At 51.2% G+C, this 12,262-nt stretch overlaps 2 protein-coding genes and 1 pseudogene across 2 annotated transcripts in view; 1 reads left to right on the forward strand and 2 right to left on the reverse strand.

Moving 5' to 3' along the window:
* The window catches only part of LOC127474808 (uncharacterized), a 1,366,245-nt pseudogene that overhangs the window by 364,536 nt on the left and 989,447 nt on the right, over nucleotides 1-12,262 (forward strand).
* Nucleotides 1-12,262, reverse strand: part of LOC127474839 (zinc finger protein OZF-like) — a 212,354-nt gene that overhangs the window by 16,127 nt on the left and 183,965 nt on the right. Inside the window, exon 5 of the mRNA XM_051796146.1 lies at nucleotides 292-348. Within this exon, the coding sequence (XP_051652106.1) occupies nucleotides 292-348 (57 nt within the window). The remainder of the gene's footprint in view (nucleotides 1-291; nucleotides 349-12,262) is intronic.
* Nucleotides 6,253-7,519, reverse strand: LOC127474934 (olfactory receptor 14J1-like). The gene has a single exon (XM_051796266.1). It carries the CDS (start codon nucleotides 7,502-7,504, stop codon nucleotides 6,548-6,550), a length of 957 nt encoding a protein of 318 aa, XP_051652226.1. The 5' UTR covers nucleotides 7,505-7,519; the 3' UTR covers nucleotides 6,253-6,547.

Raw genomic sequence — 12,262 nt, forward strand, 5'->3', positions numbered from 1 at the left:
GGGCTGGGCTTTGGGAAAACTGCTGTTCATTTTCATGCTCCACTGGGACAGCTCCTGAATTCCAAAGGTTTCCTAATCCAGGGGAGGGGTTTCTATGGCATCGGAGGAGCCGCCCCTCGAGACACATTGTCAGTGAACCATCCAGCTGACTGGGATGGGTTGGCCTGTGATCAGTCAATGCTTTGGGGAATGCTCTATTCTGGTTGAATGTTGCCCTATAACCTTTTACCAAGCTCCCTTATTTTCTGAAGTTTGCCAGTAAAAGTGTCTTATTTGACCTCCTGAGAAAACGTGTGCAGTGTCTTCTTCCTTGTGGTCTCTCTGAAGGTATTAAAAGACCTGAAGGCCCTTTTCAAAAATTTGGAGGGTGGAAATTTTTTATGCCTTTTATATTTTTCAAAGTAAAACCCCTTTGCTGAGCTCATAGCTCAAACCTGGGTCTCACAGTCACCATCCCTGGAAGTGTTCAAAAAACATTGAGCTCTGGCACTTGAGGACACGGTTTAGTGGTGAAGATGCCGGCGTTGGGTTAATGGTTGACCTCCATGATCTCAGAGGTCTTTTCTAACCTTAACAATTCTATGATTCTGTGGTGACTCAACCACTTCCCTGGACATTCTGTTCCAATGCTTGATAACCCATAGCCATCCCTGTGATGCTGCAGCCAAGGAACAGACCAGTGATTTTCACAGTGTTCCTGGATCACAGGAGGTCCAAACCCATTTCCATCAGCACCTTGTCCTTCCTGCAGATCAGAGTCACCTGAAGCCTCCAGGCCCGCTACAATGGCAGAGACCCCCCAGGCAGCAAAGCCCTGTCCTGCCAGGCTGCCCAGCCCAGCCCTGTGTCTCTCTGGCCCTGGGGACAGCAGGGTTTGCTCTCCTTGGGGCACCTCAGTCCCTCTGCCATTGCCATCTGCCCCCACCCCAGCAGGCTCTGGAGCAAAGCACGGCTGAGGTCCAGCCCAACTCTGCTCTGACAGAAAGAACCTGCAGTCAGGGACAGGAAGAGGACAAAGTCTTGTTTAACCAGCCTGAGGAATAATGGGATCAAAGACCTCCTGTATTCCTGGGCACTTGAGTGACCCTGTGGATTAGATTTGGTAGCAGGGAGGGGGCTGCAGGTTTCCCTTAGGGAAGAGGAGATCAGGAGCTGACTGTGTGTCAGAGAGAGCCAGTTTCAGGTGGCTCCAGAATGGACCAGCCAGTGCCCAAAGCTGAGCCAAAAAGCAATTCCAGAGGCACCTCTGTGATAACCCTTTGGAGAAAGGATAAAAATCCAGGGTGCTGTAGCCCAAAGAAGAGTGAGAGAAATGTGGGAGAAACAACCCTACAGGCACCAAGGGGGGTGGAGTAGGAGGGGGAGTGAGAGAGAGCCTTGGTGGGCACCTGGCAGCCAAAAGCCAACCCCCCAGCCCTGAGAGCCACAGCTCAGCCCAGCACAAAGCTCCTTTAGGTGTGGAGGTTCTTTGCAGCAGCTTTTTAGCAGAGCTGCCAGCTGGGCCATCAAAGGGGGTGTACATCTGGGTCTGAAACCTGTGTGATCCTCGTCAGCCTTGGCTCCAGTAGAATGATGGAAGAGTTTTGTTAGGAAGGGATCTTTGACATTCATCAAGTCCAACCCTCTGCAATAAGCAGAAACATCCACAACTAGATCACATTGCCCAGAGCCCCATCCAACCTGCCCTTGAATGTTTCCAGGGATGAGGCATCACCTCTCTTGGCATCTGTGCCAGTGTTTCACCACCCTCACTGTAAAAACTTCTTGGTTATATCTACTTCAGACTTGCCTTTTTTAGTTTAAAATCATTTGTCCTATCACACCATATCTAGACCCTACAAAATGTTTTCCCCCATCTTTCTTAGAAGCCTCCGTGGTTGTGCATCTTCCCCCCATTCTCCTCAGGCCTGGTCGAGGATCTCAGGAGCTCCTGACAAGCCTTGACCAAACCAGCTGAGCAATGAAGAGCCCATGGACCGGACCAGGGTGTGGCGAAGTGTCCCTGGACTGGACCAGGTGCCCCTGGATGATAAAGGTGGGAATAATTTGGAGTGGAACAGCTGGGGAACACAGGATAATGAGTCATCCCATGAAAGCCTTGGAATATTCCCTGCCTGAATTGTAGCCCAAATGGAACAGTTTTGATACAATTCCCAAATAGTTTGGAAACTTCAGTCATTCCTGACACCAGGATGGAAATTCAGCAGATAACTAAAGCCAGTCCCCTTGGGAGCCCACAGCCAGCGGGGCTGAGGGAGGCCCTGGCAGCTCCCCAGCACCTCCCTCTCAGTGGGACACCTCTGGCAGCCTCTCCCAGCTCAGGAACCCTCCAGTTTGCAACACTCCAAAGATCGTCAGTGATGCCCAGGACAATTCTGATCCCCCTCCACAAACACTCCTCCAGCTGTGACCCTTGTCTGGTGGGAAACACAAAGGGATTTGGGGGAGTGTTTCCCTGACAACAGGAGAATTTGGGAGAGGGATCTTTCCACAGCCAGCTCTTGATGTGTCCACACATCTCTGCCTGGGTGTGGGTGTGAATTGACTGTGGTGTGAATGTTGTTATTGTGAATCTCTAATTCAGTCACTGTTAAAATTGTGGCAAATGCTATTGAATCACCTGATAACTGTTCAATTGGTCAATGATTAAGTGCTACTAATGTCTTTTACCCCCTTGTCTTTGGATCAAAATCCTTCGCGCCCTAGCCCAAGGCTCTGTGTAAATCATTCCCTTTCATTAAAAAATATTTTTTTTCCTGACTTCCACTTTAAAATCTTCCTCCTTAGCTAAACTACAAAACAACTCAAATTAGCTGTAGAAGTCTTGATGACTTATAGACAATTAAAAGAAAGGGAAATAATTTGTTTTCCTGTGTTTTAATGGTCCCAAAGTGTGTTTGGAGTTGCATCAGCTGTCAGTCCAAGATGGGCCATGTCAGAACTGGTGAGGCTGGGAGGTGAGGAAAAAGGTTGATCATACAGGGTCACTGTGGATCTCCTGAGAAGACACTCAGCATCAAGATCACTTGGAGAACACCTCTATCACCTCTTGTCTGAACTTAAAAATATCCATAATTGAATTAGTACAAAAAAAGTACAAACTTTGAAGACTTGTTTTGAAATTGCCTTGAAGACAATTAAAAGAAGGCAAAGAGATCCTGAGGGATATCTGGAATTTAATGAGCCCCACGGTGTGTTTGCAGCCCAGCCCATGATCCTGAGGTACTGAGAGAAGATTGAAGCAGCTGCTGAAGAAGTCAGAAGCCAAACTGCAAGTGCCTTGAAGCATTGCTGGGCCCCACTGAGGGTAGGCACTGTCAAAGCCTCCCCAGGGACTCCTTGGAGCAGCTCCTTGGAGGCCAGGAGTGCAGGCAGACAAAGGCTCTGGGCAGGCCCCTGCAATGCTGAGCAAAGCCTGCCTTGGTTTTGTGGAGCACAAAGGCCAAGGGCTGAGCCCCAGGCCCTGGCCCAGCAGATCCTGTCCCTCCCGGCTGGCTCAGGGCTGTTTGGGGGGCACTGGGATGGGAGGGGGAGGAACAACAAAGGCCCAAAACTGGGCAACCCCTGCCAGGCTGCTGAGGGAGGGGCGAGGCAGAACCCAAGTGCAGAACCTGCCAGGCAAGTGTCTTGTGGTGGCCTGAGTGGCAGAGGCAGCTGCCAGAGGCAAGGGGACAAAGGCCTGGGTGCCTTTGGGCCTTGCAGCCCTGCCAGAGCCCTTGGCCATCTCTCCTGCAGGCTGTCCTGCCCTGGCCCTGCTGCTGCTCTGGCCTTGCAGGCTGCACACACCCCTCCTGCTTTCCCACCCCCTCCCAGCAGCATTTCTAGACCCTCCCTGATGGCTCTGCACCAGCTCTGGCTGTTCCCTGGAACACAAAGCCATGGGCTGATCCTGACTCCCTCTGGGTGACCTCTTGCAGCACAAGGGTCCCCGTTGAGTGACATTTCTTTTTCCTCACCTTCAGTCTCAACCTTCCATGCTACTCTTTGTGGAGATTTCATTCTATTTCCAATATGGAGAAAAGCTCCATCCTGTCAGATCTCCTCTAGACCCTCTCCTATTCTTCATCATTCCTCCGGAATGGGGAACCCCACACCCAGACAGACCAGTCCAGATGTGGTGACCCCAGGGCTGAGTCCAGGGGGGTGACAACTCCCTTGTCTGGGTGCCCACACTCCCCCTAAGGCAGCCCCCTGTGCAGTTGGCCTTAAATCAAGGGACCATTCTGATTCTTTGTAACGTCACGGAATCAAGTGGCACCGTGACACTGCAGGGCCTCATGGAACCAAAGGAATGCAGGGACACTGGAATCTCATGGAACCAAGGACCACTGTGACATGTGGGGTGTCTCTGAAACAAAAGGAACCCTGAGACATCTCAGACCCTCCTGGAACCAAGGGCCCACTGTGCCTGCCCAGAACTCCATGGAATCAAGCAGAGCCACTGCCTCCCCCCCGCCGCCGCACGGACCGGAGTCGCCGGCTCTGCCCCGCTTGGACACCTCTGGAGTCAGCGTGTTCTTGGGCAGCACAACTGATCTCAGACCAGAGAGTTTTCCAGATTTTGCTTTACCCCTCTTTCCACTGGTTTAATTTTTGTTCTTTGTTCATTTAGGGAGAAAAGGCGGAAGGGAGGCACGTGTTGATCCCTGTTTTTATCTGTTTACAAAAGGGAGTTGGGGCAGGAGCAGAGAGAGGAGACAATTTTTCTCTCTGCTGTTGCTTTGAACTGTTTTGTTGGTATTGCTTGTTTTGCTTCTATATTTCTTGTCAGTAAACTCTTATTTTTTCATTTATATTTCCTTGTATTTTGTCTCCCTGTACTGGTGGGAATAAAAGGGGAGTGAGTTCATTTTATTGGAGTTCCCGCCCCAATATGTGTCTTTAAACTAGGACAGGTTGCTCAAGGGCTCCTTGAAATTTGGCATCATTCACAAAGGTCTTGAAAATACATTTTGTCCCATTGTACAGAGAGATAATAAAGATGTTCTACTGTGGTGTTCACAGGCTGATCACTAAGGGATTTCACCAGGAAGTTGCTGCCAAGAGGACTTTGTACCATGGATTTTATTTGACACTCTTCATTCAGCCAACTTCCCACCCACCACATCTTCCACTTCTTCAGTCCAGCTCTCACCAGTCTGGCCATAAGGAGACCACAGGAGACAATGTCAAGAGCCTTGAAACAGTCTGGGCACACAACATCCTCTTCTATTCCCTCCCACAGGGGGTCTGCAATCCCTGCCTTATCCTTCCAGTGCCTGGGAATGGCTGCAGGAGGACTTGCGCTATCCCCTTCCCTGCTGAGCCTGAGCAGTCTGGAACTCTGCCAACCCTCCTTGCTGCCCTGTTTGCAGACTGGTTCCATGTCTGCCTTTGCCAAGGCCCCAGGAAGCTCTGGGCTGGCTCTGGCCTTCGCAAGTGTTTGGGAGAGGTCTCCCAGTGACACTGCCCAGCCTTCTCAATATCCCTGACACCAAAACCTTTTCCATATCCCACACTTCCAGAGGAGTGCCTAGGACACAACACAGGTTGTCCTGGTGGTTCTGGAGAATGAGAAGGGATTTCTTCCTCGAGTCCAACCCCTCCAATTGGATTTGAGTGCAGCTGAAAGGTTTCCTCAGCATTTTTCCTGGTGCTCCCTGCCCTGAAGGTTTGTGGCCATCAGGCTGGAGCTGAGGGGGTTGGGCAGGTGCCTGAGGAGGGGGTAGAACAAGGGCTGTGTCCAACTGTGCCAGGAGGGCTGTGCTGGGCAAGGAGGAGGAGGCTGCAGAAAACAGTGGCACTGGGGAGGGGAGAGGAGCAGCTGGAGAGACCTTGTGCCTGCCCACGCTGGGCAGGAGCTGCCCCAGGATGGCAGCTCTGAATCACTCCCAGGATGTCCCTGGGAGCAGGAGGGGAAGACTGGATCTGAAAATGGAACCTGGAAAGCAGAGAGTAGGAGTGTCATGGTGTCACTGCAGGAGAGTTCCAGCCCTGGAGCAAGGTGACAGAAGTGACGCAGTACATACCCTGCCCGCAGAAGATGCCACAGCATCCTGGAGATGCCTTAAGGGATCTTCAGAAGTTCCCAGGGCCTGTCCCTGCCTGTGCTCTAAGGGCTTCCAGCCCACAGGACTGTGCTCAGAGAGCACTCAGGCCTTACAGTGAGAAAGGGGCTCAGGAGGACAGTGTGGAAGTGGCAAGAGAGCAACTCTGCAAAGACCAAGCCCTGCTGCTCCCTGGCAGTGCTGCTGGGCTGGGATTATTGTCCCCTTCCTGTTTGCAAATACACCCTGTCCTGCAGTGTGCTCTCCTTTAGGAACATCTGAGAAGAAGGGTCTTGGACAAAGAAGGCACTGCAGAGTCATTTATTTTGCTTAAATACTCAGAGAGCACAATTCATCATTTATACAGTCTTAGTGTCAAAATCAAAAGGTGGACACTAATTTAGAAAGCAGAGGCATAATAATATTTAATTGCACAGAAAATTATTGCAAAAAGAACTTGATGGCCTTCACGAATAACCTGAGCAGGAAGGCTGGGCCATTAAGGAGTCCTATTCTGAATGCTACACACCAAAAACCTGGCACATAATTGCTCCTGAAAAGCATCCAGTCATCATTTTTCTCAGGGCATCCTTAAGCTCCTGGTTCCTCAGGCTGTAGATGAGGGGGTTCAGTGCTGGAGGAGCCACTGAGTACAGAACTGACAGGGCCAGATCCAGGGATGGGGAGGAGATGGAGGGGGGCTTCAGGTAGGCAAATATGCCAGTGCTGACAAAGATTGAGACCACAGCCAGGTGAGGGAGACACGTGGAAAAGGCTTTGTGCCGTCCCTGCTGAGAGGGGATCCTCAGCACAGCCCTGAAGATCTGCACATAGGAGAAAACAATAAAAATTAAGCAACCCAGAAAAGGAAAAGCACTAAAAGCAAGAAGCCCAATTTCCCTCAGGGACGTACCTGAGCAGGAGAGCTTTAGGATCTGTGGAATTTCACAAAAGAACTGGCCCAGGGCATTGCCCTGGCACAGGGGCAGGGAAAATGTATTGGCTGTGTGCAGCAGAGAATAGAGAAAGCCAGTGGCCCAGGCAGCTGCTGCCATGTGGGCACAAGCTCTGCTGCCCAGGAGGGTCCCGTAGTGCAGGGGTTTGCAGATGGCAACGTAGCGGTCGTAGCACATGATGGTGAGGAGGGAAAACTCTGCTGTGATGAAGAACAGAAAGAAAAAGAGCTGTGCAGCACATCCCATGTAGGAGATGGCTGTGGTGTTCTGGAGGGAATTGTGCATGGCTTTGGGGACAGTGGTGCAGATGCAGCCCAGGTCTGTGAGGGAGAGGTTGAGCAGGAAGAAGCCCATGGGGGTGTGCAGGTGGTGGTCACAGGCTACGGCGCTGAGGATGAGGCCGTTGGCCAGGAGGGCAGCCAGGGAGATGGCCAGGAAGAGCCAGAAGTGCAGGAGCTGCAGCTCCCGCCTGTCTGAGAATGCCAGGAGGAGGAACTGGGTGAGGGAGCTGCTGTTGGACATTTGCTGCTTCTTAGCACAGGGTCTGTTCAAAAAAGGAAAGGACAGTGAATGGTTAAGACAGACCTCTGTGAAAGAGCAACTCCATTTCTAAAAGAAATCAATGTGTCAAATGTCACCAAATGCACTGCCAAGGAGTCAGGTTTGCTCTGCTGTACTGGGACATGGAATTTTTTTGGTAGAGCTCTCATACAAGGAATGTCAGATGTAACAGACCTTGAGTACAAAAGTTCCATCTCTACTGAAATGACTCAGAAGAGCTGGGGCTGCAGAGCAGAAGCTTAGTCTGTCCTTAGAATAATTGTACCTGTGTTTTCCATTTTTACCATCACACCTGGAAGGTTCTTTTCCACTGCAGGAATCCTCATTTCTATGGTCCAGCACACAGTGCCCAGCAGAGCTGCAGGGAAGGGCCCCCAGAGCTGCCTGAACGTCCCCTCCCCCAGGCCTTGGGGGCTCTTGCCCCCCACTCCCTGCCCAGGGCTCTGCTGCCTGGAGCTGTCCCTGACAGCAGCTGCCTCCCTGCGTCCAGGGCTGAAAAAGTGACACTGATGCTGTCTATAAGACAGTTTTGATGTCTGATACTCTCAGGTTCAATCCCCTCTAATTTAACAGAGTTCAAGTTGCATTGTCTCCTCCTGTGCTCAGAGATTCATTTCCCTGTCGCAGTCAGCACCCAGACAACCCAGAGTATAACACTGAAAGAACTGGTTCATTCTCTTGAAGGTACCTCCTGTCTGTCTGTGCCTCTTGCAAACACCTTCTGGGAAATTTCCTGCTTTGATCTGGAGCTGTGACCAGCCCTCATCCCTGCAGCCCACTTTGGAGATCAGAAGGACTCTACCCTGCTCTGCCCTCCCAGGAGTTGTTCCTTCCCCACAGCCCTTCTCCCCCAGCCCCGTGGCAGCTCCTTGGCCGGGCTGAGAGCTGACCCTGGCAGGCAGCAGAGTCCCTGCCCAGCACACAGAGCCCTGGGGGCAGGACCCTGCTCTGCCCCACAGCCCTGGGCACCCCTGGCTGCACCCCCACCTTCCCACCCCACAGCCAGCCCTGCCATAGGGAACCTTCTGGCCCTGGGCCTCTGATGGGGCAGCAGCAAGTCCTGCTCTGCAGCAGCTTCTCCTGCTGCACCCCAGCAAATCCAGCAGAGCCATCCTGACAGCTCCTGCCACTGCTGCCATTTGGCAGCTGGGAGAGGCACTTGCAGGAACTCACCTGCACTGCTCTGCAGCCACAGCCTGAGCGTGGCAAAGGGCTGGCAAGGTTCCTGCCCTGAGCAGCTCTGCCCTGTCCTCCCAGCCCAGGATCCCTTGAACCTCCTGCTCCCTTCTCCTCTCTGCCCTTGCTGCCTGCAGCTCCTGCCCTGCTCTGCCATGTGGCCACTTCCCCTGCACTGCAGCAACTGGGAGAGTGCTGCTGAAAGATCCTAGAAGCTGTGGGATGTGGCAGCTTTAGGAGATGCCTCCAAGAAGGGAAGTTGAACTTTCCTACAGCCAGAGAATTCTTCCTTCAAATCCTGGGAAGGTTTCTTGCCTAGTGAGAGCTCAGTCACCTCCCAGCCCAGGCTGCCTCTCATCTCTCTGCCTTCTCTCCTGTGCCCTGGGTGCTGCAGGCAGTGCCCTCAGCCCTGCTGGGCTGTGCAGAGGAGCTGCTCAGCAGCAGAGCTGTCTCTTTGAAGCTCTTCTGGGTTGCCAGGAGCTCCCTGTGTGCCAGGAGCCCGGCCCAGCTCAGCAGCACAGCAACAGCCCCAGGTCTTTAATGACCCCCAGAGGGGGGTTGTTGTTGTTTACGTGAAACTCAGTCCCTGAGAGTAAGTACAAATAACTTTTCAAGAAGTCAAAATGAGTTTGAAATACTGAAGTTTCTTGTACTGTTACTGGGTCTCAATGAGGGACACGACTGTGAAAGTGTCCCCAGATTCCAGTTGGAACAGAAAATTGCAGTGATGACAAGGATGGACAAGCAAGGGAAAGGTGGCTCTGCTGCTGAGCAAACCTGGATGTGTTTCATTAATCCAAAGGGTCAAGCCCTGACCCCCAGCCCCTGGGAAGGCAGACCCTGTCCCTGCCTCATTCCTCAGGGCTCCTCCTGGGGCACTGGGATGTGGGATGTGCAATGCCAAGGGCAGGCCCATGGGGTGGCACCTGCCAGGCTGCTGAGCAGGGACAAGGAGGCCATGAGGCCCCAGGGCTGCAAGGGCCACTCCCCTCCTCCTGGCATCAGGGGCACAGACAGCAGCCCTGGCCAAAGGCCTGCAGAAGGTGGCTGTGTCAGGGCCTTTCAGCTTCTCCCCATGCCTGTCTCCTCTCCAGCCCAGGCTGTCCTACAGTGTCCATGCCCTGCCCCTTTCCCTGCAGGCTGTCGTCATCCCCCCGGCTGCCCCACCTGGCTGGCACCTTCCTGCACTGACATCTTTGCGTCCTCCCTGGCTCTTCCTGCACACACAAAGCCTTGGGCTCATCCAGACTCCTTCTGGGTGACGTGTTGCAGCACAATGTTTTCCATTGAGTGAAATTCCTTTTTCCTCACGTCCACTCGGGACCTCCCCAGCTGCATTTGGCATTAATTCTTTCTTTCTCATGCTCCTTTCTTCTCTGACAAAAGGATGCACCATCTCCAGATCCTGTTTTCAAGCCCTCTCAGGGCTGTCCTGTGCTGTCCTCAGTCTCCACACCAGTGAGGCCGCAGCTCCTTAGCCCCTCTCTAGTACTCATGTGCTTGAGACATTTAAAGCCCATCTTGAGAGATTTCTGGACATTCACTAATGTTTTTGCAGATGAAAATATTGTGCTCATAGTCTAAGGAAATCACAGTTGCCATGACAACCAGCATACATTCCCATTGCTATGGTCAGTTACCATGGCAAATAGAATAAATTCTCATTGCCACAGTCAGTTACCATGGCAACCGTAATACATTGTCATTGCTATGGTCGGTTACCATGGTAACCATAATACTATCCCATTGCTGCAGTAATTTACTGTGGCAAACAGCATACATTCCAATTGCTATGCTCAGTTACCATGGCAACCATCACACATTCCAATTGCTACAGTTGGTTACCATGGCAACCATCACACATTCCCATTGCTACAGTCAGTTACCGTGGCAACAAGCATACTTTCCCACTGGTATGGTTGGTTACCATGGCAACCAGCATACAGTCTCATTGCCATGGTCAGTTACCACCGCAACCATCATACATTGCCATTGGTACAGTCAGTTACCATGGTAACCATCATACATTCCCTTTTCTACAGTCAGTTACTACAGCCAAACATCATACTTCACACTGGTACAATCGGTTACCATGGGAACTGTCACACATTCCCATTTCTATGGTCAGTTACCACGACAAACATCACACATTCCCACTGCTACACACAGCTACCATGGCAACCATCACACATTCCCGTTGCTATGGTCAGTTACCATGGCAACCATCATACATTCCCATTGCTATGGTCGGTTACCATGGCAACCAGCATACATTTCCATTGTTACAGTCAGTTACCATGACAACCATCAGACATTTCCATTTTAATGAGTAGTTACCATGGCAACCAGCATACATTCCCATTGCTACAGTCAGTTACCATGGCAACCATCATACTTCCCACAGGTACAGTCAGTTACCAATGGCAACCAGCATAATCCCGTTGTTACAGTTAGTTACCATGGCAACCATCATACATTCCCATTCCTACTGTCAGTTACCATGGCAACCATCATACATTCCCATTCCTACTGTCAGTTACCATAGCAAACACCATACATTGCCATTTCCACAGTCAGTTACCCTGGCAACCATCATACAGTCCCATTGCTACTATCAGTTACTATGGCAACCATCATCCAGCCGCGTTGCTACGGTCAGTCACTATGGCAACCAGCATACAATCCAATTGCTATGGTCGGTTACCATGGCAACCATCATACATTCCCATTGCTACAGTCAGTTACCACGGCAACCACCATACATTCCCACTGCTATTGTCGGTTACCATGGTACCCATCACACATTCCCATGGCTGTAGTCGGTTACCATGGCAACCATCATACATTCCCTTTGCTATGGTCAGTTACCATGGCAACCATCACACATCCCCATGGCTGTAGTCGGTTACCATGGCGACCATCATACATTCCCTTTTCTATGGTCGGTTACTATGGTAACCATCACACATCCCATTGTTGTGGTTGGTTACCATGGCAACCATCATACGGTCCACTGCTACAATCAGTTGCCATGGCAACCATCATACAGCGACGTTGCTACGATCAGTTAGCATGGCAACCATCTGAATTTTAGTTTCTATGGTCAGTTACCATGGCAACCATCATACAACCGTCTTGCTAAAGTCGGTTACCATGGTAACATACATTCCTGTTCCTACTGTCAGTTACCATGGAACCATCATACAGTCCCATTGCTCTTATCAGTTACCATGGCAATCATCATACTTCCCACTGCTGCGGTCAGTTACTATGGCAACCAGCATACATTCTCATTCCCACGGTCAGTTACCATAAGAACCACCATACATTCCCATTGCTACAGTAGGTTACCATGGCAACCATCATACATTAGCATTGCTATGGTCAGTTACCATGGAAACCATCATACAGTCACGTTGCTATGATTGTTTACTATGGCAACTAACATACATTCCCGTTGCTACAGTCAGTTCCCATGGAAAACATCATACATTCCCATTGCTACAGTCAGTTACCACGGCAAACACCATACTTCCCACTGGT

Source organism: Manacus candei, unplaced genomic scaffold (assembly GCF_025592945.1).
Source record: "Manacus candei isolate 608988 ecotype Guabito, Panama unplaced genomic scaffold, ASM2559294v1 h1tg000045l, whole genome shotgun sequence".
Classification (NCBI taxonomy): domain Eukaryota; kingdom Metazoa; phylum Chordata; class Aves; order Passeriformes; family Pipridae; genus Manacus; species Manacus candei.